Source organism: Lentinus tigrinus (genome assembly GCF_003813185.1).
Source record: "Lentinus tigrinus ALCF2SS1-7 unplaced genomic scaffold L226scaffold_4, whole genome shotgun sequence".
In the NCBI taxonomy this organism is placed as follows: domain Eukaryota; kingdom Fungi; phylum Basidiomycota; class Agaricomycetes; order Polyporales; family Polyporaceae; genus Lentinus; species Lentinus tigrinus.
Genome location: NW_027137913.1, coordinates 429678 through 456055, shown reverse-complemented (window position 1 = coordinate 456055; position 26378 = coordinate 429678). Strand labels below are relative to the sequence as shown.

Here is a 26378-nt window from a genome sequence, read left to right as displayed (position 1 = left end):
CACGCGAAAACCAAAGTGCACTTAGCTTGATTTCTTAGGTCCAGGGGGACGTCGGGCGGCGCCGCCTAGTAGCGGAAATCAGCTGGGTGCGTAGAGGAGCGAGCTAGAGTCCGAGACATCATACCGTATCCCGTTTGCCTGTATATGCAGTCCAAATTCTTGTACATGTCGCAAACACGACTTCGGAGAAAGCAAACAGGTTTAAGCAGGACTCGAGCCTCCGGATGCATATGCAGCAAGCTGTTTTAAGCGCTCTCGAGCGCGTGTGCGCACGGACCACGTATGTCATGTGACTGCTTGCCAGCGTTCCGTCGTACACGTCGCTAGTAGCCACCTACTACTACCTCACTGTACACTCAGTTCACTCCGACGTCGTCGATGCTACTTTATGGGGTCGCTCTGGCTTCTCTGTGGACTGATGGGCCGGCATGAGAATGACTAGCCGCATGGTAGTCAAATGCATGTGAACCTGGACGTTCAACAGCGACAGCGAAGGCCCCGCTCGCCACCGCCGTTCTAGCTTTTCGTACCCTCATACCAACTGCATGATTTGCTTTTGAGAAGGAGGACGCCATGGGGACAGTGAGTTATCTGGAGATATGTGGGACCACGAAGCATGACTGATCAGTCCTGAAGGTTATCATCATTTCAGCCCGTTGGCATCCCTTCCGAGTCGACCGTGTGCGGTTCGCTGTGGGGAAGGTATGCCAGATGCCAGCTCTTCTCTTGTGCGATTGCATTGTTTGACTTGTTCTCCTTCGCAGCCCCGTTGATTGTCCACCAATTGTTCCCCCATGCCTCTTCGCCCCCTTCCCCCCTGGGTGAATCACTCGCTCTTCGGGATGGTGTCAAGGTATGCTGCTCACCCCTTTGCCACGAATACTGTTGACAGTTGCCATCGCGTTCTCTCTGCAGAGACGCGTAGACTCGTGAGAGATGTTCCTCGCCCGGTTTGCTCTGCGACGGTCGCTGATCGACGTCCTGTAAGTGTCGCGTATGCTCGCCCCGTGCCATGCGCGCCCTAACTCTCTTCGTCGATTCTAGTTACGCTGTCCGATGTCGTTACAGGCTTACACCGAACTGTGCAATCCGAAGGCATCATGCCCAGGTTCGGTGCACGGTGAGGACGAACAAAGGTACTATTGCACGCTACCGGGCCTGGTACGTTACAGATGTAACCACTGTACTACAGTACATGCTCATTTCCCGTCTGCTTTTCGCAGAGCGCATCCTCCAGTACGGTTGCGATGTGCGTGACCGCCATGACCCCCGTGTTGGGATTGCCTATGTCGAAGGAGTTCAAATTTGCCATCGTCTCGGCGACACTGTGGAATTCTTTCTCGTTGTTGAACGCTATTGTTACGCTTGTCATGGATGGATGGCCCCTCGAGACCCAACGACAAGTCCAGTGGTGCTGACCAATGTGTTCGGTGAGCAATGCATGTTTAGTGGCTCACGCGGACAGAGTGCTCACCTGGCAATAGACGAAGTCGAAATGAGCGGGGATTTCGTGGAGTAGCGCTTGAGTGCATCCTGCAGCCTTGAACGGCACGGTTGGGAACGGGAACCCCTCTTGCGGCGCGGTTTCTCGTAGCCCGAGCACTAGGACGTCTTGGAATGTCACTGTGAGTAACTTGGCCTTCCTTCAACTCCTAAGTGATCAGAACTCACGGATGTTCGCTACGTTGGTTTTCGCGATCAATGGGATGACACCATAGGACAGAAAGGTCGTCCCAGTCGGCTCAGTGACCTCAAGAGTTACGGTCGGCAACTGCACGACAGTGGACATCGTAAGTGTGGGTAATGATAATTTGCTGAACCTGGACTTACGCGCTATATGTAATCCCCAGGCTCCATCGCGTGCATGCAGGCGCACAGTTTAAAGCGTATCGCGATCGTCGCTGGATGCTATCGACATCGGGCGTGGATATCTGCGCGGGTCGGCCGTGCCCGGGTGGCGTTGAACTAGCTATAGTTGGCGCCCTGTACACAGGGCTCGGTCGTATCCGGTCCATGGGTTTGGATCCGAAGGGCAACTCCGGATGGGACCCGGTTGCACTCGTTACCGGCCGCGCCATGTCGAGTTCTCGAGGACTTGCCAGGCCCGTCGGGCCATGCACATGGTACTCGATATATGTCCACGACTCCGCTGCCTGGTGGCATTCGACGGGGCATGAGGGCGCGTCGTCGTGTGCGACACACGGATGGGTCGTGGTCACTCGACGTACAGTGCCGGTTACACCACGATCCGTTCGCCTGCGATCATTAGCTAGTATATACCGCCATCTTGACCCGGTTTGACGATGTATATGGTCTATTTTGTATAGGGAACGTCCGATCTACTGTCCAGAACGTGGGAGCGCTTAATTTTGATTGTACATATATATAATGTCGGGTTCACGGCTCGTTTGTCATGCCTTCATCCAGGGAATCTCTGGCCACACGATACATTTGCTGTGTGAGTATCTTTTCTGAATGGACGTCCACGGACCACGACGATCTCACATCTGGCTTCTTCGAACAGCGTTCTCGTCGTAGCGTCAAAGGGCGCCTCTATGCTCATCATGCCACAAGGCCGGCACCTGTTGATGTCACAAGTACACTCTACTCGCGTCGCGGGGACGATGCGCTCCTGTCCTTTGAATATGTGGAAGAACATCTGGGCACCAATTTCTTCATCCATGACTGCATCGTTGCTATTCCGTCTGCCGGAGGCTCACGTCCGCGTCGTCACTACTTCAAGATATTCTGCACTCGTCATGCTTACCATCCCGAGAATCACTGTGTGCGCCTCTTGCACGCCAGTGCCTTATGGCATGGTGAAATGCTTGTGGTGAGGGTATCCGGTGATGAACCCCATCATGTTGTTCCGCTTCGTAGAGGCGACGCTATGCTTGCATCCCAAGCAGTCATCGCGTGAGTGTCATGATCACTTGCACCATTTTGTATGTTAGTCTCATGGGTGTTGCGTCGTACAGGTTCATCGACAAGGTTCATCGCGGGGCAAGGTCTAATATTCCTCGGAAAGTAGGCTGAGAGAGTGAGAGCAAGTTGAGGGATGATAGTCACTTGTACGAACGAAAGTGCTGATATGCTGCGCGCCGATATCATAAGCGACGCCGAGTCCAAAGGTTGCAACTGATTTTTCTTCCTGTGTGCCTTATCACATTCAGACAATCCTGTTTATGTTCTGACATAGAGCGTCATACAAGCCCGCGGTCACATAGCGGAGAACATTAATTGCGCTACCAGAAACTCTGCTCTACGTCTGAAATCCCGACTTGCATCCCATATTTGCCCCCCAGCTACCACTGACCAGCCTGCAGCTGCAGGCGCAAGCTTTCCCACGGTGTAACCGCCCGCGTCCGAAGATCTCTCCCGATATGGGAAGGGTTCTTGGCGAGTGGCACACCGACTGCTTCAAGTTTGGCTGGATGTCTCACTTCTCCTCTCACTACTACCTATTGCACCGAGAAGACCCTCAAGTCGTATGAGTCAACAGGCAACCCAAAGGAGTGGAAGGTATACATCTCTGCGCGCATCCACAACAGCATGTTGGTTGATGCTATTCATAGCGGACAATCTGGCGCGCCTCCGCGAGTACATCCGTCCGAGAACCAGACAGGAAAGTCGATTGCAGCGGATCAGGAGACGCTGCAGCTGTGGAAAGCAGCCAAGTCCGCCTTTCTGAAGGCAGGTGTCGATCTGGCGAAGTACGGGTCATTTTGGGTGAGCGGGCATTGTGCGCGGATAGTGGTAGTTAAGGCACTGACTGAGTGACATATCGCGCGGAAGACTTCCACTTCGCAGCCGCAGGTTGGTCAGTTGACACAGAGGCATGTGGAGGCATCCGTCGACCTGCTACTCCTGACCCTCCGTATCATGGACATGGAAGGTCCTGGGATGGTGAGTACAATTTAGAATCGTTGGTTGAAACCTCATTAACTCACGTAGCAGTTGCGTTTGCTGCCGATCGAACTACCCGACATTCCGGCGCACGAGTCGTTCATGCAGGCTCAAGCCTTCCAGCAAAACATCGAGCAGCTCAAGTTCCAGCGCCAGGCTATCGACATCATACTGGAGATCCTCAACCGAGAGGCGGATCTTCTACGGGAGAAGTACGCGCCGAAATTTGAGGACTAGCTTGTGATATGTAGGCTGGCGTGATTGTTGTACGTTCGTATGTGGGAAGAAACCCAATGACCGACTCACGTACCCCCAAGCCTGTTCATTCCCAATGCGACTGGACGTACGTCGCTCTCATCGCAGTTCAGACGACCCCCCCCGGACATCGGACCACGCTTACTCACCTCTCCTTGTACATCAAAACAGGTTTTTTGCCTCTTCGCTATCGATGGCCCGGCGGTGGTTGGTTTACCCGCGATGAACTTGACATTAGCCTCTGATGGAATGAGGCTTAGGTGATCGAACAGACCGATCACTCCTGGTGGTGGAGCGATCTGGATTCGTTCTTTCACGTTCACGCTCTAGCATTCCGGTCTCTCGCTCGAGCCTGCCTGAACGGTCAATAATACAAGCACGGTTCTGGCGGGTAAAGCAAGCCTTCAAGCTGTCGGCGGTCGTAATCCCCTACCCAATCAGAACGACCGCGAGGCACTCGTCGCCGCGGAGCCTCGAAGAATCAACTTATGCCCCGACACCTACAGCTTCTGTAGGCGTTCGCCTGATGTGCATGGCATGATCGTAGGATCTTATACTACGTACGGAGCGTCCTGTCTCGCTCATACCGCCCGATCTAAGTCGGTAGCTGCTGCTGAAAGACCTACGTATATTTTGATCACTTGAGAGTAGACAACCAATTTCTTTCATTGCTCCTCTCTACTAAGCCTGGATGGCATACCGGGAAAAGAGTTCAGAGAGTTTACTCCACCCTGCGTACACCGTGTCCCCCCTACTGCTACCGTCGACATATGTATCTCGGAATTACAGCCCATAACGGTGAATGAGCAACCGGGTTCGCGAGTACGAACGTCGTATCTACACCAAAAAGCGCCTCTTAGCTTTCATGGTAGCCCACATACCGGGGTAGTGATGCTCGGCATACAAGCTCCTTGACTCGATCCGTCGAGAGAGGGTTACCAGGTGAAACAGATTCAAGGATCTCCTTGAGATAAGTCATAGCGTCCTGTTGCACTTTGTCGCGCATCGCTGCCAGCCGTACGGCAGCATCCAGCCCCAACAATTTCCCCTCCGCGGCCGACAGCGGATGTTGACGAATGCAGATTGCGTGGTATGATGGAATAATATACGCCTCGCCTAGCTCATATTTCTTCCAGATAGCGATCTTGAGGACGTGGTCCATTGAGAGGGACTGCAGATACTCAACGGCCATGGCACGACCTGCTGAGCAGCCCCACTTGTAGCTCTGATCGAGAATCACGATCCATTCTTCCAGGGTGTGTGACTTTAGCGTACCTGCCCGAGAACTACCCACGTCTATCAGTTGACACGCTACAGGCAAGACCAAGAACGTCGGACGCACGCAGGGTATATTACCGACAAAAACATGGCGAACTCCCTCACGCGTGTGCCAGATAGTGGCAGGGGCCATTCGTCCGAGCCTCCGTCATGGTGCGAGAAACGATCTGTGAAGGCACTCGCGCCGGAGGCCAAAACTGCACGATGTAGTTTGAAGAGCACGTCATCAACCTGGTTGTACTCTGATTTAGACAACGGCAGGGCCCAGATCTAGACGTGACGTACCAAGATGGTCAGATTGCCGTCTTCGAAATAATAATCCGGATGGCGGGTGTAACGGACGAAAGCCGGCCAAGGTTGGGGAGCGGCCGTCTGAGCGTCACTCTGCGAAAGAGGATCCGGCGGATTCATTGCGTACGTGCCACCAGTTGATCTAGATGTGCGTGCGTCTGGCCGCGTCACGGTCCAGCGAATGATCATAGACTGCATATATACTTGATGATAGTGCCGGCGACCGCCGCCGCATTGCCATCCGGGAAAATCGGAAGATGCCGAAGCACTCGGCGTGCCCTGGGAATCATCCATGCTGCTCCGAGAAAGAAGCACGAACCACTTAATCGTGTCAAGACTCTCAGCTATCGTCTGTGCGCTCAAGAAATTTTCTGTATACTATAGCGAAGCGACTGGGAGGCAGGTAGTTTATCGGGACGTTCCGAGAATTTCGAGGATCGACTCGTGTACTTACGGCAATTCCCGATCAGGCTGCGCGCGTACGAGTAAGTTAGGGCTTGCTCCGAACCTAGACTTACGGTCACTGCATATATATATACTTTACTCAGACCAAGACTGCTAGGCACCATCCTGCTTCGTCGGCACGTCGCTCTCATTCAGCCATCGATTATGGACGACATGCAGCCGCAGCGTAGGAAGAGACTCCGCCAAGACTCTCCTGGAAGTGATTCCGTACAGAAAGCCCAAGAGCTATGGCTTGATGATGGGAACATCGTCTTGATCGCAAACAACGTTGCATTTCGTGTCTACCAAGGCATCCTCAAGGACTGCTCGGACGTCTTCCGGAAGCGCCTGAAATCCATGGACCAGAGCGACGAGCGGTTCGAGGACTGTCCTGTAATATCGATCGAGGGTGACCCTGCCGATCTACGTCATCTATTCCTCGTGCTGTTCCGTCGTCGAAAGTATGTGATCAATAATATTCCAGCATCTCTAACCAAGTTGACGACAGTCTTGACTGGTAGCTACTTTACTCAAGGCGACGAGCCCCAGACCGTCCCCTTCACCATCCTTGCATCCCTCATACGCGCTGCTCATCTATATGACGTCAAGGACGTACTCAACGACGCCATGGTACGTCTACAGCGATACTACACCTGCCATTTGGACGAATGGGATGACCAGACTGCCCGTAAACGTCATGTCTCCGCGGTGCTCTCCGACGCCGTCACTGTTCTCGAAATATCGCGCCTCACAGGCACACCCTCCTTACTCCTACCCGCCTTCATCGATTGCTGTGAGTTGGGTATCTCGTGTGATGCTTCTCGCGAAGGCTCGTACCGTTCTCTTGCGGCGCTTTCTATCCCAGACCGGGTTCTGATTGCGGCTGGTACACTAGTCATCACCCGGGACTATTACTTCCGTTTCCTCCGCATCTCCTCGGCCGTCCCGTCCGAGAGCTGCGCAAGGCCGGACATATGCAGCGCAATCTCTCTTTCGGTTTTGTTTGCGCACGCAGATGGGTATGGCCAACGTAATAAGCTGGATGTGGGGATTATACGGGCCCTCAAACCCATTGAATGGTTCTGGTATGCGGTTCAAGGACCGCGTATCTGCGATGCATGTCTAGCTGCATCTACTAATCTGGATGATTGCATGCGAGCTGAGACATGGGCGGCGCTGCCGGGGCACTTCGAGATAGCGAGTGCAGTGGTTAGTTCCAACGGCGGAGGACATTTATCTGGACATACGGACCTTCGCCGAACTATCCAACCAGGCCATTAACCTACCTCTTTGTGTAGTTCATGTACTTTATGTGTCATGTCTATAGCCTCACGCTTCTCCATCTTGTAATTGATTCACGGTTTCCGACCCTAGTGACATGTTTAGCACCAGAGTGGTACTGGCGATCGTCTGTCGCACGGAGTACTTGTACATGTTAGTACTGTTGAAACTATCATGCTCAGTTGTGCACGTAGCTAGATCTGTCGCGCGCTATGCAAACACCCAAAATTGGCATAAGCGCCTGAAGGATCTTGGGCGTGCATCGGGATCGGGCACGTACGCGTCCTGCAACTCACTGGAGTTTCTTTATCTGAGCACATATCAATGTTCAGAATGTCGCAATATCCATTCTCTTCCCCCGACCCCCGACAACGTCTACTGGTAATTCGACATCGATATCCCCGTGCCTCGAAGCGCATAGACGTACCTCTGCTGGAGAGAGATCTGGCTCTTACGACTGCCCAAATTCACACCGATGACTGCCCCATACCTCCAGAACGATCAAGCTCACTAAAGCACTGGTTCGGTCAACACTGTGTTACTCCAGCCTGCCATAGTGCTCGCTCTCCGCAGAGAGAACACTATGAGCCTTCGCGCTCGTGGGGCTCAAAATATGGAACGACGATGTCAAGGGACTTAGGTGAGGGATGTTTGAGCGGGTCGAGCGCGGCAAGGCGGTGGAGGCTGCATCGCTCTCGTGGTGCTTGCCCTGATGCTTGTTGTTGTAGAAGTTTTATCGGATGTCAGAGAAACAGGGCATGCATGCTGAGATGCCGTTGGTCGAGGAGCTTGAGGTGGATGGGCATCTGGAGGAAAAACTGCCCGCGGAACGCGATGTAAGATCGGGACGCATCGATAAGCTGCTTTGACTGGCGCGTCTTGATAGTCTTGGGAGACGCATCCTCCTCAGGACTCTTGCAATCTTGCATCGTCCTCTGTGCCCTCGTGACCCAGCCCCTCGTCCTCCAGGCCGACGGTCTGAAGAGGAAACCGCCGCACTGAGAATGATTGTGCGCGAACGGGTTGACGCTGTCAGGCTTGGCGAGAGAGAGGAAGGGAGAGGGGGGCCACGGAGGTCGTCCATGGTGGCAACAGGAACTCTCGGTCAGACACAGTCGTTGTCATAGCCGTCGTCGTCGTCGTCGCAGTCGCTCCCGTCGATGGGGCCGGTAGAAAGGACTTCGACCTCGCCGCTGAGGATCACATGAATCGCCTCGCCGCGGATGGGCTCATCGACGCGGAGCTCGCGCGTAGCAAGGAGGCGGTGCCTGCGAGAGGCATGGATGTGGGCGTTGACTATGGAAACCTTGGATAGACGGCGGATCTGGGAAAGGTCGGGGAGGAGGGCAGCTCGATGAAAATTAGCGCAAGCGCAACAGAAACTGCGGAGAGGAGAGGGCAGCGCTTCGGCTGAGCAAGGTTGTTCAGAAGTCGAGAGCTGGGTTACCTGCTTTGCAGGCTGTAACCAGACTATACGCGACAGCATGTCAGTACCGCATTTTCCCACACGGGGCATGAGAACTCACACTTCATCATCGAGTGAAGACGGATGCAGGGCATGAGGACGGGTGGCGTCGAGAGCAACAAGAGGCGGTGGCCAATGAGCCTCAGAAGTCGGAGCTCTAAAGCGACAGCTCGATGATTTCCGACATGAACTCACGCGTCGGCTGCGACGAGCACCAGCAACGAGCACCAAGACCGCGGCCGTAACACTTGCCAGTCACCACGCGCAGTTCGTCTCGTCGTGTTTGAACTCACGCGAGAGGAACGCAGAGATGAAAACTTTTGTGCAGCGCGCACTGGATGAAGATGATCGCAATGAGACCGAGGACCCCATGCGCTAGGAGAAACCAATGCGTGAATGAAGTGTGTGAGCACCGGCGACGCCACATGATGATAATGAGACGAAAAAACTCAAAGCACGCGATCATGCCGGCAACATCGAGAGTGACCAATGGGCGCGGCCGTAACCGAACCAAACGTTGCCCATGTACGAGAAGCAGAGCTCCTGGCCTGAATCGATTTCCCGCTTGGTGAAGATGGCGAGAAGGGGCTTTTCGACATTGGCTTCGTTGATGTAGTAGACAGCGACAATCGCACACATCAGGAAAAGGGCACGTCCTGATCGGGTCTTGGAGCTACTGAACGTCTTGCCGTGCCTGGTCTCGACTTTATCGCCCTTGCGTCCCTTGAAAAGACTTTCCCCGGCTTGGGGGAACTTGCAGGCTCCTGCCCAGCCGCGTCCTGAAGGTTGCGGCTACACAAGGTGCGGTGGTTCAAGCGTAACCCGCGACAGGAAGGAAAACGGCACTCGAGAGTCCAGAGCGAAGGTCGAGAGCACGACGAGACCTAAGACTTATCTCGTAGCGATTAGCCACGTGCATCTTGTGTAGCTGCAATCTTCAGGAGGGGCTGGCACCAATCATGTGTAAATAACGGCCTCCGGCGTGATTGACGCTCCTCTCGGTCCCTCGCCGGGAAAACGTGCAAGTAGATTTAGTGGATGATAGTGCGAGACGCAGGACTGTCGCGCACGGCAGCAGTGGGTCGGCGATACCCGGGACTAACTTGGGCGGTAGAGGTTTGTCGAGAGCGCCGATGTTCTGTAGAGGTCTCTAGAGCCTCACGGGGCATTCAATAGTGTGCTACAGACGGTCATCCAAAGCGATGAATGGAGCTCATTTGTGTCCGAAGGCCAAGGGAACCTACCATGAATAAGAGCGATTATTAAGTCGTCCTCATTTTCGTTCTCGTCCTTGCCTTGAGAACCAGTAGCCGCGCCGCCAGGAGATGTGGAGGAACTCTGGAAGGGGTGTCATCGTCATTGTGTGCCGGGACGTGGTCGCTGCTGTCGTCGTCGTCCCAATCCTGGTCATGTCGACGCTGATGACGCCATAGACGCGGCGCATTTGGGAGCGCATCGGTCATGTGACCGCATATACTCCGTTTATGGACAGTGTCCTCCGCCCACGATCGTACTCTTGCTCCTCCGTTTCTGCCCTGTATATAAGGCCACCGACGTCGTCTTCAGTCTTCTCCTCCCTCTCTTCCCTTCCACCGTCATCTCTCCTTTCACCCATCTCTCAAGCCGCCCCTCCATCTGCCAACGCCGCCTCCAAGCCCCCTCCCAGAGACACTCTCAATCACCCCCGGAGAGCACAGGTAAGCAAAGGTAAGCCGCTCCCAATCTCACTCTCACTCCCGTTCTCCTTCCCGCCCCCGTCGATCAAGTGTCAGTGCCGAATCTTCCCTTCTTATGTAGTATGGTATGTATTCAGTATCCTTCAAGTTGGGCACCGTCCGGGAAGCGGAGCTCTAAGTCGGTGTTCTCTCCTCAAGTCTTTCGAGGGAGCACCTAGCGTTGACGGCAAAGTTTCTGCGCGGTGACGAGTGAGTTCTCCGCATATGCCATGTCATCTTCCCCCTCGATCGAACGACCACGCCCGGGGCATTCTTTGTCGACGTTCTCTCCTCCTTCTTGCACCTCCGCCAAGTTCACCCGCTACGAGCACACCGAGACCGTTGGCCCCGTCTGCAAGGTGGAGTCGACCGCCGCACTCCACGACCCCGCGATCCACGCTCTCGAGCTCGCCCACGCGCTCGCCCTCCGCAACGGCCTCGACAACTCCATCCTCTCCACCCCCGGCCTCCCCGTCGCCGCTGAGGACGTCAAGGCGTTCATGCATCCGTCTTCGGCGCTGGCAACGTCGTGGTCCTCGGCAACTTCCCCAGTCCAACGATGCGTCTGCAGCGTCAAGCCGATGTCGACCTGGACATTGCTCAAACTGCACGTTCAGAACCTCCCGCTCCCTCCTGACACCTCCTATCCCGCTGGCCAATCGATCAGTGGGAGTTTATCCATACCAGTTCCGGTACGTACTCATGTCTAGTACAGAAATGTCATATGCATCCAGACTCATGTCTTCGCTCCTATTCCAAGGTCGCCCTCCTCCCTGTCCTCGGCTTCATCAACACTTCTCTTTCGGTCTCATTCTCGTTCTCGTTCTCGGACTCATTCTCGTCCTCGTTCTCGTTCTCGGGTTCATTCTCGCTCCCGTCCTCGTCCTCGGTCCCGGTCTCGTTCTCACTCACTTTCATCCTCGAAATCGCTCTCGTTCACTCTCTTCGCCACATGCTCTTCTTCAGCTTCTCGTGCATGCGCTCGCTCTCACTCGGGATGGAATTTGCTATCTTTCGTTTCGTTCTGTATAGTGTATCGATGTGGTATCAATACATGATTATGCGCTGTCCTTTATTCAACGTGTGCCTGCCGTATTCCAGCTCGGGCCAAGCCAACCTGAAGTGTATTTGTGGTAGAGCTGCCCCCAGGAATTTATAGACAACGATCGACACCTGCGGTAAGGATGACAGCCAATGTGAACATGTGGTAGAGCCTCCCGCAAGGTTTTGTAGAGGTTCTGTAGAGCTCCCGCTGGGGTTCTGTAGAGCTCTATCGAACCTCGCGGGCGGCTCTACCATGCGCTACCGTGGGCCGCAGCGCTTACACTACAGTTTGGTAGATGGCTACGCGTATCGGGGCCACCCTCATCATGCACTGACGTCCCTCAACCAGCCCTACAGAGATATACCAGGTCTACAGTATATTGACTCAGACATTGCAGGTTTCCCGACGCTCCATTTGGCAATGTCGCCGCCGAAAGAGCGAACATATGCATTAGGGGCGGTCAGAGTTCTCGATTCGAGGTCGATTCATTGACGATTCTGAGCAAGAAACGGTGTCGGAAAATCGAGGGTAATTTGACCGACCCGATTCTTAAAGGTCGATTCAGACAACGCGGAATGCATCGCCGAGGTGCGAACGACCAGCGCCTCCTCCAGAATCGCGATTCTCCAGGTCGAAGCGAGTCCGGACTCGCTTCGACGATTCACCTCGATTCACAGAAAATCGCCTTAAGCGCGCGATTCCCGACTAAATCCGAAGGTCGATTAATCGTCAAGCATCAATTTGAATCAACTTTGAATCGACCTCGAAACCCGTACTCTGACCGCCCCTATTGTTGTGCGACGTGTCCATGTACAAGCTGTTCGAATGCCTGAAGACGTCTCAAATTCCACACCTGCGCTCCCCACGATTGCCGAAGTCCAACAGAAGACCCTCGAGAAGTTTGGTTGCCGCCCATGTCAATGGCAGTGCGAGGTCGTGCTTGCCCAGCTGGAGGGGAAGCAGGACGTAGTCTGCATCTCGGGCACCGGGTCGGGCAAGACCCTGGTATTCTGGATGCCGCTTCTCTTCCATCCGGATGGGATTCAGGTCGTCGTTACGCCGCTCAACGTTCTCGGTAGCCAAAACAAGAGGAAGCTTGAAGAAGTTGACATACCTGCAATCAATGTTACGTCTGACACATCGACATCATCAAACATCGAGGTGCGAAGGCTTAGGCTGCTTTGTGCATGGATATCATTAGTTGTAGGGCTTACAGAGAGTAATAAAGGAGATACTTGCCTTCAAGTACCGCGTGGTCATGGTTAACCCGGAAATAGCCTTCAAGCCGCGCGGAGTCTTCGAGCGTATCTGGAAAAGTGCCGCGTTCATGTCCCGAGTGATCAGTATCGTTTGGGACAAGGCTCACCTTATCAAGGGTTGGTCTTCCTTCAGGCCTGAGCTTGGACAAGCGAGCATGCTCCGTGAGCTCATGTGCATGCCGAAGCATTTTCTCCTGGCATCTGCAACAATGCCTGAAGAGGTGCTGTCAGACGTTCTGAAGATTGCTGCCATGCCGCGCGAGTCGATCAAGTTCTTCCATCGCTCAAATGACCGCCCCAACATCTACTTGACGGTTCAGAAAATTCGTCACCCCATAGCATCGTTCAAGGACCTCAATTTCCTCATCCTGGAAGGCTGGATCCCTGGAACGTACCTGCCGCATTTCCTCATCTTCTTTGGAAGTATCGAGGAATCCATTCAAGCGGCAATGGTTCTTCGCCAATGGCTCCCGCCAGCATTCCGTGAGCGTATCGTCTGGTTCAACGCAGACAATACACCCACGTACCGCGACAAGACCACTGGTGAGTATAAGGCACATAGTCTTTTCGGACTATGTTGTACAGACGTGTTCGGATTGGTGGGTTCGGAGCGATGATGACTTACAATAATTCATACTGACATTCCAACCTCCGGCTCCAGGGTATCGATATTCCGGACGTTGATCACCGGTATGCACGTCTCATCTTCTCATGTATGCCATTTGACTGACATGAATAACGTATTGACAGGCCTGGAAAAAAATCAGTGCATACATAATGGGACACCATGCGCGCGCTGCACAATTCTTCCATCTCCTATTTGCTGCTCGCTCTGTTCACCGACACATCCCATCTGGCGGCTCCTAACTCTCGCTGACGAGCTCTCTGAGACGACCATCAATCTACGAGCATCAAATGTCAACACCAACTACAAGATGACCCCGAGGGATGACGCTTTTCGGCACGCATTGCACATGTTCCGGAGCGAGGAGATGGCGAAGCGGTTTGGCCGTGTTCATCTCGTGAATTTGGGACCAGGCGACATCATGGGCAACAGTGTCCTCATGCGCATCCTTGCCTGCGCTCTTGCCAGCAAGATCCATTCTATCGAGGCTCTCGACCATGAGACGAAGTGGGGTCTCACGCAGGAGCTTGGACAGCATGTTCTAACTCTCATCGACAAGTAAGTACCGCATTCGACTACTTCCTGAGTTGCTAATCAAATTCTCTTCTATAGATTCTATCCTGTGCCTCTCGCACCCCTGCAGCCGGCCATCAGCAACTCCCATGAGAGCGCAGACCCAGAGGCAAATGTAGTGCCTGTGCGCCGGCCCTGGCTTCCGGTACGGAGATGCGGAGCATGTGGTGAACTGGGCCACAATCGTGAGTATCGTGTATTGGCCATATGGTGTGTGAGTACTATGCTGACATTCATACAGGGAGAAACCGAGACTGTCCGAAGTACAGCGAGGCAACAGCAGTCGTCAACGGTAAGAAGAACCATTGATGACACCGTCCGCTACTCCGCGTGTGACTTCGCCTCGTCTTCCCGCCGTCGATATCCCAGATCACGTCCAGCATGTACCGAAGCAACTCGAGTGCATCCTCTTTATACCAGGCTTGTGTCCCTCAATGCCGCCTCGACCCCTTCCCTTTTCTTCAACCATTTCAAATGGTCACTACACACCCGAAGAGTGCCAAAGGAACGCGAACAAACTGTGTTCACCGACCTCGGAAACCGTGGAATCCCCTCAGCCTAGGACGACAACGTCCCATCTCTCCGCTCTCTGGACCTGCATACCAGCTACTCACTAATCCTTTCTTCCGTGATGAGTTCCTCCAGGCCAACTCTCGTCTATCATGTCATTGCAGATGGCAAAGTGTTTGGATTCTTACCGTTCATGGGTACTACACACACACTGCACGCATATGTACTGCATGCCACATCCTCCCTCAGTCTCTTCACCCCTATAATTCTTACTTATTTTCGCACCTCTGGTACACACTCAGGACTCGTATAATAGCTTTCGTTTAGTGTCTATGTGTCCTACAGTTAACACACAAATCGAACCAGCCTCTGCTCCCTCTCCCACTTTAGGCGCCCTGGTGGCCGTTGATAGGGTAGCTGCGTCTCTGAGGGGAAAATCCCAACAAAAACCACAACAAACCTGAAAGGTTACGAGTTGGCTAGTCGATTCCCGGGTCGAAGCTGGGTGACCGTGGTCGCACGAGTAGAGCCTATCTGCGAAGTCGAGGAAGAGGCGGCACGAAGGGTCGAGGCGGGGCGTTTCGGAATGGACTCGGAAATGGCGCAATCCGGGGAGCGCGCTTCGGCGTATCGGGCGAAGCAGTAATCCGGTGGGGCATTGGGGAAGCAAACTCGCTCGCGGGAGGGCGCGTCGAAGGAAAAAGGGGACGAGGAAGGGAGTGTATAGGTGGCGAAAGAGGGAGGAGAGGGACTAAACTGGTGCACCCTCGGTGAGTGGTCGGATTCTCGTGCTCGATAGCACAGGCGCTACTTCGCTCCTAGACTGGCGGTCTTCTCTTCGCTGGTGCGGGATACTTGCTTCGAAACTCGGCGGCGACTCGATAGTCGGGATTAGCGAACTCAGGCCCCTCGTGGGCTACTCTCTTGCGAAGCGAGCGAACTCTTGCTCGGTCGACACTACGGCGAGTCGACTGCTGAACTTACGGCCTTCCAGCGAAGGCGAACTGGCGCCCAAGTCGAGATGGTGACGGAGAGGGGGAGAGATTCTCTGATTAGCGCTGACACAGCGAAGTCATTACAAAGGGTGTTGGGTAAGAAGATAGATAAGTATAGTAGTAGCCTGCTCCCACGACTGGGGACCGCATCGAGGGCGAAACAAAGGCGAAGCGTGGTCGAAGCTGCATGGATGGGTTCGACTAGGGGCGCAGAAAGCTCGGTGACTCATCACCGTGTCGTGCGCTGCAGCCGCGCGATTAGCGCTTAGCACTTAGCACTTGATGTCTTCCACTCTTTCCACACCGCTCCTCCTCAGCACCTCTAAGCAAAGCCGACTCGTCGACACTCATGTATATATTGCCTGGATGGGACCTCAGATACAACAACATCCGCTCTCAACTCTTAACCGCGCGACTTGGCCTCCACGTTGACCTCTCGACTACTATCACTATCCGGTAAGTATGTCGCCAGGTCGTTTCTCAGACTACAGTTCTCAGACATACGCTGTTCTATCTTTATGCCTGCAGCCTTGCCCACTCGCATTTTGCGCCCTCTCAGCAAAAGATCCGATGCAAGGTACCCCCTGGGCATCCGGCGAAGCAACGGTCTCTGTCAGCACCGACACGCACGACGTCCTGCTCTCCTGGCCCCCAGCGAGCGACTTCCGCACATCGCTGATATTACCAGAGTGCGTCCCTGCTTCTTCTTCCCACGAGTCTATTCCCGCTCACTCCGCGTTCACATGCTTCATTGGGACAGCCTCACCCGACGCTTCAACGTACTTCAAAGTTTGTCTGGCGAGCCTCTTGTGCTCGATGAGCTGAAGAGCAAGCTCGCAGAGCAGCGCGCATGGGGATCACAGAACCAGGTCACCGAGGGGTATGCTGACGGCGAGGCTCGGGTGTCCGGTGCTCAGGCTGATGCAGAGGATGATGATGCGGACCCCGTCCACCAGTCGGTGCGCTCTTCCAACTCCATTCCGAGTCGTTCCCTCTGCCCTTCCCCTTCCATCCCTTCCGTGTCATCCACGAAGGACTCCCAGTCAAGCCGACGGATGAGCAACAACCTGTTCAGCTCTGGGAAGTTCCGCGACCAGGCGTACTTCCTGCGCAACACGAATCCCCATCGTGGTGGACGTGGTGCAGGCCCGATCGCGCAGTCAGACTCGAACGCGAGCATAAGCACGGTGGAGAGCAGCGCGCGGCAGGAGAACAGCACGTTCATGTACTCCGACAGCCAAAGCCTATGGCCGACGACACCGGAGGGCAGCTTGTACACGTTCTCAGGATCTGCACCGTCAAACGCGAGCACGCTCTCTAAAGATTGCAGCTCGCGATCAATATGTATTCTTGGAGACCAGCAGTCGGATTACTCCAGTTCGTTCAGTAAGAGGCTGTCCAAGGCCGTGTCTCCAGCCTCGTTGGCTTTTGAGCAGGCATTCAGGGAGTTGGAAGGAGAGGATCAGGGCTGTCGCCCATCGCCCACGTTCCTTCACGCACGATAAACGGCTCGCTATCAGGCATAAACACTGCGGTGAGTGCTCCTCAAGATGACCTCATGCATCTGCTCAACCGCGACTCACCTTTCAAGATTGAACCCGACTCTTCCTCACCTGCTACCTCACCGGACGACTACGAGCCTGGCACCGTCCTATCCTCTGATGACCCTGTGGTGGCCGATGAAAGCCAGTGATGTTCCCCTCATCCTGCTTCACGCACACTGTCCCCAACCCCTCCCTCGTCTACCTGGTTACATTCCAGGCATGCCATGGCCGATAACGCCTCACGAGACCTCCTTCGGCCCAGAGGATCTCACGTTGTTTGCTACTCCGCGTGCGACTTCGCCTCGTCTTCCCGGCACGAATGCTCAAGGCTCCGTCGCTTCAGATCTCACTCACACCGAGTATAGTCCATCACCGCATCTACAATGTCATGACCTCAGTAGCTAGATCATCTACATCGACATCCACATCAAGTATCTCTTCAAGCTCATGCGCCTCACTATATACGACCCTGTTCACCTGCCCTTCATCCTGTAATGTAGTCACCTGGAAGCCCTTCCGTCGAATCTCTTGTGCAATTAGCTCCGCTCCATTAAGCACAACATCGGGAACTGTGTACGGCGACAACCTTCCTGCTGTGTACCGGTTTGGCGTACGTGTCTCGAGGTATGCCAAGATCATGGTGAACGTTGCTGCCATGTCTTTTGTCGCATGCTTGTAAGAGAGTCCATGTAATGCGAAGTTGTGCTCGAGAGAAGAATGGCTGTCCCGGAAGATCTGAATAAGAACTGACTCTAACATGACTCGGGCCTTAGTATGATTGGAGCCCTCGCCGTCGTAGTTCACCTAATTATCCAACAAGTGAGTGAAGAACCCTCAGACAGAGCAATGGATGGAATCGAACTTTAGTGAACAGATTCTGCAATTCATGAACCCAGTCTACCGCGCGAAACCCGAGTTCTTTGCCTGTCGGATTCACCAGAATGTTGTAGCGAATAGCACGCCTGGAGGGGTTTCAGGTCAGGCACACATTGACACAGATGTTAGCGACTGACACGTACCTTAATCCATCGGGATAGACAAAGTAGAGATCGTGCAGGAACCTGAGAGTGTAGGTTCCATACTTGTGCTTCCCTGTCCCTCAGAAAATGCGGATCCAGGGCGCAAACAATGTTTCTACCCATCCAATATCCCCAGCATTCATTGCATACGCTGTTACAACCGGTACGCTCCTGGTCGTCTACTACTACCATGGACTAGCTTCACTTCTTTGTCATGCTACTGTACTATAGTGGCTCTGGTCTAGCACAACTAACCACACAGACTTACCTTTTCCTTAGATAACCACTACTAGGTCGTCTTTCCACCCATCTCCACCTTTACTCCACTCATCTCCAGTTCCTTACTCATCTTCTCCACTCAGTTCCACTTAGCTCCACTAGTTATTTCGTCATTCACCACTTTACTCCACTAGCACAAGGGCCATACTCCACCATACAGCCTCGATGCTAGCAGTATATAAAGACCCCTCATGTAGGACACATTCCCCAGTTTTCGACCTCTTGTATTCCTCATACGATTACCCTTCGTTCAATAACATTAGCTGCCAATGGTCTGTAGACTATTGGCCCTTGCTCTTGTTATTGTCGCAACACTTCCGCTCCTAGTCCTCGTCAGACTAGTGTCTTGTCTTCTCTAAAGACTAAGGTACAGTATAAGGTGCGGTGTACTAACACTTGTAATGCATTAGGTCCACCGTAACATACGCCAGCTCTTCATATAGCAGCAGGTAGTGGAGCGTGCACATCGTGTTCCCTCGAACGTCATCACGGGCGGGCTGCGACCGACACTCTGACAAGTCAAAGAGATCGAGCCCTTCACCCTCGATGTATGCATGGGCTAAAGCATCGGCTATGGCCCGGACATCATCCAGTGTCGGCATTGAACTTGCCCACTTCTCCAATGATGCATGTCCTGTCCTCCTCTGAACCTCTACACGCCATGCATCCAGACCGAACACCGCAAACATGTGGTGGATCAGCTTGTGCTGCTCCCGGAACTTTGCATGCACTAGCCTCGAGCTCTCCCTTGGCCGCAGCTTACCAACGATGCTTCGGAAGCTCAGCGGGTCGCCTTGTGCCTTCGAAGGCTCTGCTCTCGGGAGGGGACCCCGTCAGGACGGCAGTGTCGTCGGCGATGGCAGCGCAGGCCCTTTTGTTATCAGTGGATCCTTATCTCGTGCGGGTCTCGAGCGAGGGCAGCAGCCACAATCATGCGCCAGTGACCAGTTTCATTGGGTCGCCGGGGGCGTCGCCCTAGCGCTGCAGGTACATAGACTAGACAGAGTAGCCAGCGAGGAATCTGAGGTCACTTTACCCCACAGAGCTAAGATCTCAAGAGAAGAAGCCTGTCGCCATTTGTCCGAACTCGTTGCCATTTACACTTCTCCCTTGCCGCCGTTTAGTTTAACATTGCCGTTCGCTGCCACCGATACATTTCTCTCATCGAAATCACTTGGACTCCGCCCGCTGTGCAGAACGGCTCCGTAAAGGAGAAAGAAGAGGGTGCGCTCACCAACGAAGAATGGCGGTGCTCAACACTGCATTCTACTTCGTCCTTTCTGACTCATACCCTTTGGCTGAGACGTGTCCTGAACCTGTAGGGACGGGTGGGACAGAGCCTGGCAGGAGAGCAGAGGTCCAAAGAGTAAAGGATAAGAATGTTGGATTAATGAGATATCTGAACTGAAGTTACATGCCTGCTGTGCTGGGACTTTTATACTAAAAGTTCCAGGCTTCGGAATACTAGTGAGAATGGATGACCAACATAAAGTAAATAATAACCTAAGTAAGAAAAGGAATAAGGGGTCTGAGCGGGGTCCAGACGGGGGAGTCTGGAGCCAAGAGAAGAAACTCGCAGAAGGTTCTGTGAGGAGAACCTGCTAGAGGCTACTAGTAAGTCCAGGGTCCGTATGTCTGGAGATGTGAGTCCGGAGTTCAGAGTTCAGCACAGTCATGACACTGTGGTAGAGTCACTGACCTTATGTTCAATTCTGAACTCATGCAGAATTTGCACAAACGTGGCAGCCATATTGATGCCAGTGTGAGACTGGACACGATGATGCTCGTGGTGAGTTCTACATTGCCCACGAGCCTCTTATCTCCAATGGTACATACCTTTGCTACCTCCACCATGTTAAGAAGGAAGCAGAGGGGTGTGCCTTGATGCTCAAGATGTGTTTGGTCACCGCTTGAGCTCGGATTAGATTTGATCAATTATCGTGTTGTACTTATACTGGTAGTTTGCAGATTGTATGCTACACGTTTGCAACAAGACTTTGCTCCCCCTTCATCGCTCTCTGCCTCCTGTCTCAAGCCAAATGCGACCACTCAAGGCCTCTTAGCACCCTCAATCTTTACTTTGAGGAGGGCTTCTGACATGGTCCATGGTCCTACTACCAGATTTTTTTTGTAAATAATACTGTAGGAGTGTCAGGGGTCCATTAGCCTTTTGTCAACCTTTTACAAGTAGTATAAGGTTAAGTAATCAAACCATAGTATCAACTATGAGATGCCAATATTAACTTCATTTCACTCTTACAGAGTTTTTATTGATCAATATGGACCAAATCATGTCCTTTCATATATTGGGTACATGTGACCCTTCTTGATAACATACTATGTAGCCTTCTTGATCTAAAGTAAGTGGAGCCTTTCACTGCAGTATAATCTTATGAATTGTATAGGTTGTAATAGGCTATATGTTTGTAAGTACCAAAAAGCTTCTTTTTGATGCCTTCATACTTGATGTATACTGCAATCTGTTGTTTATTGAGTGATTTCCTAGTTATTATTGACCACAAATCTTATTGGGTGATGCATTTAGTTATTATGAAGTGATGTCAAACTTTCCCCATATACATGGTGCTCCACAGTATCCTGACAGGATAGTATGAGAAGTGTATGTAAGTGATTAACATATTATTTGAAGGGAGCTTAAACCATGATTCATATTGCAAAAGGGTACTGTATCACTTTCATTATATATAATAAATCAATACATGTGTATAGACCCTACAAAATGATGTTGTGAAAGGCATTAGAATCAAATAAGCGTTTTAAGTAAGTCCTATGACACATGCTTTGATGAAGAGATTATTTATAGATTGATTACCATTTACAAAGATGGGAACTTCATGAATTGATAAGATGGCATTGATAAAGGTTCGACTATTTCAACCTATTAAGTGTGACTGATATACTCATAGTTGTGCCTTCTTAAAGGCAATTTTTCTGTATGCCCTTCGATGCATTCTGAGAGTGACATAGGTTTGATTGTGATCAAGATAGATAGTATAGAACATCGAGTGTGAGGAAAGTTGAGGTAGTGCGGCAGAGATAATTAGAAGTAAATATACACATTTGGGGCCCTTTCGGGTTTCATGCCAGCGTGAGAAAGTGTTTCCATTACATACATAATAACAACTAGTATCAAGTATCACGAAAGGCTGAGGGCTTTGCAGTGGGGCTTGCCATACACGTTGTCCGCGCACACAAAAGGTGTGAGGGCAGATGCCGGCCTGGAATGCAGAGGATCAGTTGACGGATGCGCCGTGGTGTATCATGGGAAGGCCTGCCATCCTACACAATTGCGAGACAATAGACTGGGAGCGCCCATTTACTGGCGGACGACCCGACGTCTTCCGTTTGCGTAAAAGGAAGACCACATGCAGACTTCTGGATAAAGTCTACCGCCGTCATACCGGCGCTGGGCAAGTTCACCACAATGAGTCGTGTAGCAAACCCGGAGACAAAGCAACCGACCCTCACTTGACGTCCAACGATAGAACAGGATCGACCTCGACTTACACAGGCATCATCGCCGGATCCGGCATACTGTGAACCGCGACAGCATGTTCATCTATATTCCGCCTTCGTCTGAGGATGCAGAGCGCCACAAGCTTGAAAATCCCGATTCACGGTGGTGGTGGTGATGGTGGAAGAACATCATATGGGCGCTCGACTCGGTGAGTAAGTAACAAGGTTGAAGTAAATCGAGACCGATAAGGATATCAGGTAGTCGGACTGATCTAGGCGACCAAGCCTCGGAAGGGCGGCGTTGGGCTCGGAGAAACACACGCTGGAGAGTGGGGAGGCTTCACATCTGTACAGGGTGACGCTAGTGAGTTGAGACATGCACATGTTGGCCTTGTGGCAACGGAAGACTTCATGGTCGAGGATCGCCGGGTATTGCCGAAGCGTTTGGTATTTTGTGGGCGTCAGTAGACCAATTACCGCAGACAGCAACCTCCACTTCGAGTCGAATTCTTCTTGTCGCTCTGCAGTTTACACCCCGCTCTTTTTGGCCTGTATAAACAGGCTTCTGTCTTGCTCGTGGTGTCACCATTTGAAAGCGACTTTCTGGCAATCTGGCTTGGATATGCCGGAGGATTGCTCAGACCTTCCGTCCTTTTGCCACCGTAGCCTCTCGCCGGCCTCCTCTCGTTCGTCCTAACGCTACTACTGATCCGAATCCAGGAGGGACTCTCGCAATGTCTGCATGGAACGTTTCGGTACTCACTGGCGCCACGTCGGACACCGAGCCAACTCTGCTGGTCAACTTCGGTACGGCCAAGTACATCTTCAATGCAAGTGAGGGCATGGGGCGTGCGTGGCTGCAGAGTCAACATTCCGTTAGGAAGACGAAGGGATTGTTTGTGACGGCTGCTGGGACACATAGATGCGGTGGAGTGCCAGGTATGTGTCGATTTTTCGGTATGACGGGTGTGGTGCGGAGAGCTAGTCCGTGGCAGAAGCTATCTCGCGGTATCCCCATGTATATTAGACGGGAAGCTAATACACCGTGTATGTAGGCCTCTTGATGTTGTGCGCAGATGCGGCCGTGCCTGCAATTGACATTGTGGGCCCATATGGTCTAATGCATTACCTTGCTACCATGCGTGGCTACACCTACCGGTCCGTATACTCTGCTCTTTCCCTTCATGCGCCGTCACCAACGTGTATGTAGCTCGAACATGGTCGTGAAGGCAATTGAGGCTCCAACCGCTCTGGTTCATGCAAGTCAACCGACAGACGTGCCCACCCCGGTCTTCAAGGACGAAAACCTCTCGGTCTACTCGATACCATTATATCCATCCGCTGATGGGACCGTCGTAGGAGACCCTTCGGCTCGCCCACTCAAGCGGAAGCGGTCTCCTTCTCCCCCTTCTGTGTCGAAGCGTTCCACTCCTCCACTCATCGACCACACTGTCGAGTCTACGTCTCCGGTATCGCCCGCCGTGTCCGCGCATGCGCAGGAAGAGAACTTCAACCCCACGACTCTCATCGGCCAGGATGCGCAGGAATGGCGAAAACTCATGCTGCAAGAGATGTTCCCCATGCAGCCGGCCCCAAAAGCAGACCCGTCGATGTCGAAGGGTGCCAAGCGGAGAGCGAAGGAAGTTCAGGAATCCGCCGACTCGCCTCCGCCGTCAAATAACAGGAAGTACCCACCCGACCGCAAGTACGCGCGACTGCCCGGTCTTGTACCCGGCGGAGGTGTCGATCCCGCGACGCTGCCTACGATTGGCTATCTCTGTGTCGGGCCGGCAGTACGTGGCAAGTTCGATGTCAAGAAGGCAGAGGAGCTCGGCGTGCCTCGCGGGCCTATACGAGGCCGTCTAACGAAAGGCGAGGCGGTCACTTTCGAGGTGGACGATGGGCAGGGCGGGAAGATCCAGCGCACCGTGCAACCCGAGGAATGCGTTGGACCTACCGAAGCGCCTCAGGTAAGCTCAACTCGCCATGAACGTTGTGTTGTATGCCCACAAATTGACATCGCAGGCTGTTCTCATCCTTGACGTGCCGACGCCCGCACATATACCATCCCTCCTCGCTTCGTTCACTGAGTCGCCGTTCTTCGCCAAGTACCGTTCAAAGGCCGCGGACGTTCGGAAAGAGTATCCTATGCACGCAGTATACCACCTATGCGGCGAGGGTGTGCTCGAAGACGAGCGGTACAAGGAATTCATGAATGGCTTCTCCGAGGAGACGCATGTGAGTGAATCATCTCGTAGGCTGTTGATCGTCTTCTCATACTGGTACTTCAGCACTTGATCTCCTCGCGAGAGTACACCCCTGACAAGATCACGTTCACGCGGTCCGCGCTGGTGCAGGCGAAGCTTCATCAACTCGACGCAGAGATGTTCCCCATTCCGAAGTACAACCTGTCTCCGTCTAAGGATATCACTTGTAAGCTCTCCATGCTAACGCTCGTCTGACGCATATGCTCATTCGAACTATAGCTGTCGCTGGGTTGCCCGCGAAAGCCATCCTGGCTGAGCCCAATACCTTGGTCCACGTACGCCCCGTACGCCCGCCCGTTCAGGACGAGTTGGCTAGGGAAGACGAGTTCAACCCCCTCGCTGTGTCAGCATCGCTGCCGGAGCTGTCGGACTCGGTGATGGAGAAATTCGCGGCTGTGAAGGCGAAGGCGGCGGAGCGCATGGGTCGGGGCAGCCCCGCAACAGCACCTGGCGACGACGTTGTAATCACACCCCTCGGTACCGGGAGCGCTATTCCGACGAGGATGCGCAATGGTGAGTTCGATGCTGGGTAGCATGTACAGGCCGACGCGCTAACGCTCTGTACCGCACCGCAGTCTCTAGCACTCTGATACAGATACCGGGCCATGGAAACATTTTGTTGGATTGCGGCGAGGGCACTTGGGGACAGCTTGTTCGGTCTTTTGGAGATACAGAAGACGGCGTCTGGCAAGTCATGCGCGACCTTAAGTGTATCTTCTTGAGCCATATGCATGGCGACCACCACATGGGCCTTTCGAAGATACTGACTATGCGCGCCAAGGTAGGCCGGTCCACCCCTCAATAGATCTCCCATACCCGGCGCTGATCCTACTGCGATAGATGGACCCGCCGCCGTCGGAGCCCCTCTACGTCGTCGGGCTACGGTCACATCTCATGTACCTGCTTGAACGTCAGGAACTTGAAGACCACGGCCTGGCAGATCCCAACGGCATCATCATGATCCTCTCCGACGCCCTCAACTGGCGGTTCCCCCGGCCATACGGGAAGAATCAGACCGAGGACGAGCCGTTCATGAACCATAATCTGTACGTCGACGTGCCCATGCTGCATACGCATACCTGACAGATCCATTTCTTTTGTCGCCATCGCACTGATGCGTGCAAACCGTAACAGGTCTTATGAGCATGCGGAGGCGATGTGCCGTGCCCTTGGTCTGAGGAGCTTCACGACAGTGGACGTCGCGCACCGCATCCGGTGCTACGGCGTGGTCATCAGGCACAACGATGGCTGGGGCATAGCGTGAGTGCTCCCATCTCATGTTCATTCCCATGCCCGTGACTTGTTCTTCACTATGACGTGCCGTCATCCCGCGGTGAAAAAGTTTATCCGGGCTTGGCTTGGGCAAAAGGTTCGCGGATCGAACGCGGAGCTGACGCGGTTGTCTGTTTAGCTTTTCTGGGGACACGATGCCGACAGAGAACCTCGTCAAGGTTGGGCGCGACGTCACCCTGCTCATCCACGAGTCCAGCATGAGCCCGGAAGAGGAAGACCTTGCGCGCGAGAAGGCGCATAGCACGTCTGCTCAAGCTATCGATATCGGCCGACGGTGAGTCTTCTGTCCACTCCGCCATCTCCTTAGACCATATATGTTCCTCCCTTCTCCGTATTTCGCTTGCGCCAGCTTCTCGCATATCGGACAAGCACTGACTTACTCGGGCTGCAGGATGCGCGCGAAGAACCTCCTCCTGACCCACTTCTCCGCACGGTACCCTGGGATGCCACCTCGGCACGGCGACTCCTCGGGTGGGCCGATTATCGGGATTGCGTTCGACTTTGCAAGGATACGCATGGGCGCCATGTGGAAGCTGAATGCCTATCTGCCCGCGATACAGCACACATTCAATGAGTTTGGGGAGGAGGAGCCGATTGAGATAGACCTTACAAAATTACAGTAGAAGAGGTCGTGCCGCTGTATGACCGTAGTATACCTTACATCCGACTATTGACTGCCGATAATGGCACATAATCGCTCACTACATGGTTGCCGGTGAGGAGTTCTAGTGGCATGTGCAGATGACGAAGGTGATGCCAGAGGGTGTGTTGCAGTGACAGGGCTGGCTACATAAGATTGTAAAGCATTACGACTCTATTCGGTCATAGCGCAAGGGCGGGCAGAGTTCATTAGAGTA

General features: G+C 53.4%; 8 protein-coding genes across 8 annotated transcripts; 6 read left to right on the top strand and 2 right to left on the bottom strand.

The window, feature by feature from the left end:
- Positions 1 to 1186: 1186 nt before the first annotated feature.
- L226DRAFT_567210 (uncharacterized protein) lies at positions 1187 to 1789 on the bottom strand (the record flags this gene model as incomplete). Its single annotated transcript, XM_067683990.1, has 3 exons — positions 1187 to 1414; positions 1475 to 1611; positions 1672 to 1789. The coding sequence occupies 3 exons, from the start codon at positions 1787 to 1789 to the stop codon at positions 1187 to 1189; spliced, it is 483 nt and encodes a 160-aa protein (XP_067539586.1).
- Positions 1790 to 3552: 1763 nt separating this feature from the next.
- On the top strand, positions 3553 to 4143 carry L226DRAFT_567209 (uncharacterized protein; the record flags this gene model as incomplete). Its single annotated transcript, XM_067683989.1, has 3 exons — positions 3553 to 3729; positions 3796 to 3906; positions 3958 to 4143. 3 exons carry the CDS (start codon positions 3553 to 3555, stop codon positions 4141 to 4143), a joined length of 474 nt encoding a protein of 157 aa, XP_067539585.1.
- An 874-nt stretch (positions 4144 to 5017) lies between these two features.
- On the bottom strand, positions 5018 to 5850 carry L226DRAFT_567208 (uncharacterized protein; the record flags this gene model as incomplete). Its single annotated transcript, XM_067683988.1, has 3 exons — positions 5018 to 5447; positions 5504 to 5670; positions 5725 to 5850. The coding sequence occupies 3 exons, from the start codon at positions 5848 to 5850 to the stop codon at positions 5018 to 5020; spliced, it is 723 nt and encodes a 240-aa protein (XP_067539584.1).
- A 489-nt stretch (positions 5851 to 6339) lies between these two features.
- On the top strand, positions 6340 to 8770 carry L226DRAFT_567207 (uncharacterized protein; the record flags this gene model as incomplete). Its single annotated transcript, XM_067683987.1, has 3 exons — positions 6340 to 6635; positions 6696 to 6967; positions 8571 to 8770. 3 exons carry the CDS (start codon positions 6340 to 6342, stop codon positions 8768 to 8770), a joined length of 768 nt encoding a protein of 255 aa, XP_067539583.1.
- A 2095-nt stretch (positions 8771 to 10865) lies between these two features.
- On the top strand, positions 10866 to 11756 carry L226DRAFT_567206 (uncharacterized protein; the record flags this gene model as incomplete). Its single annotated transcript, XM_067683986.1, has 3 exons — positions 10866 to 11327; positions 11396 to 11666; positions 11737 to 11756. The coding sequence occupies 3 exons, from the start codon at positions 10866 to 10868 to the stop codon at positions 11754 to 11756; spliced, it is 753 nt and encodes a 250-aa protein (XP_067539582.1).
- A 749-nt stretch (positions 11757 to 12505) lies between these two features.
- Positions 12506 to 13669, top strand: L226DRAFT_455523 (P-loop containing nucleoside triphosphate hydrolase protein; the record flags this gene model as incomplete). The annotated part of the gene is made up of 3 exons (XM_067675245.1): positions 12506 to 12841; positions 12909 to 13538; positions 13601 to 13669. The coding sequence occupies 3 exons, from the start codon at positions 12506 to 12508 to the stop codon at positions 13667 to 13669; spliced, it is 1035 nt and encodes a 344-aa protein (XP_067539581.1).
- A 2543-nt stretch (positions 13670 to 16212) lies between these two features.
- Positions 16213 to 17147, top strand: L226DRAFT_567204 (uncharacterized protein; the record flags this gene model as incomplete). Its single annotated transcript, XM_067683985.1, has 2 exons — positions 16213 to 16331; positions 16403 to 17147. The coding sequence occupies 2 exons, from the start codon at positions 16213 to 16215 to the stop codon at positions 17145 to 17147; spliced, it is 864 nt and encodes a 287-aa protein (XP_067539580.1).
- Positions 17148 to 22444: 5297 nt separating this feature from the next.
- Positions 22445 to 26260, top strand: L226DRAFT_479775 (uncharacterized protein). Its single transcript, XM_067676857.1, has 11 exons — positions 22445 to 22900; positions 23017 to 23119; positions 23172 to 23931; positions 23987 to 24199; positions 24253 to 24394; positions 24448 to 24741; positions 24804 to 25009; positions 25069 to 25274; positions 25363 to 25488; positions 25640 to 25795; positions 25913 to 26260. The coding sequence occupies exons 1-11, from the start codon at positions 22696 to 22698 to the stop codon at positions 26142 to 26144; spliced, it is 2643 nt and encodes an 880-aa protein (XP_067539579.1). The 5' UTR covers positions 22445 to 22695; the 3' UTR covers positions 26145 to 26260.
- The last annotated feature ends 118 nt before the right edge of the window (positions 26261 to 26378 follow it).

Coding starts and splice junctions, on each gene's coding strand:
- L226DRAFT_479775 (XM_067676857.1), top strand. CDS start 22,696: ATGTCTGCATGGAACGTTTCGGTACTCACTGGCGCCACGTCGGACACC. Junction 22,901..23,016: donor TAGATGCGGTGGAGTGCCAG/GTATGTGTCGAT, acceptor CCGTGTATGTAG/GCCTCTTGATGTTGTGCGCA. Junction 25,796..25,912: donor GCTATCGATATCGGCCGACG/GTGAGTCTTCTG, acceptor CTCGGGCTGCAG/GATGCGCGCGAAGAACCTCC.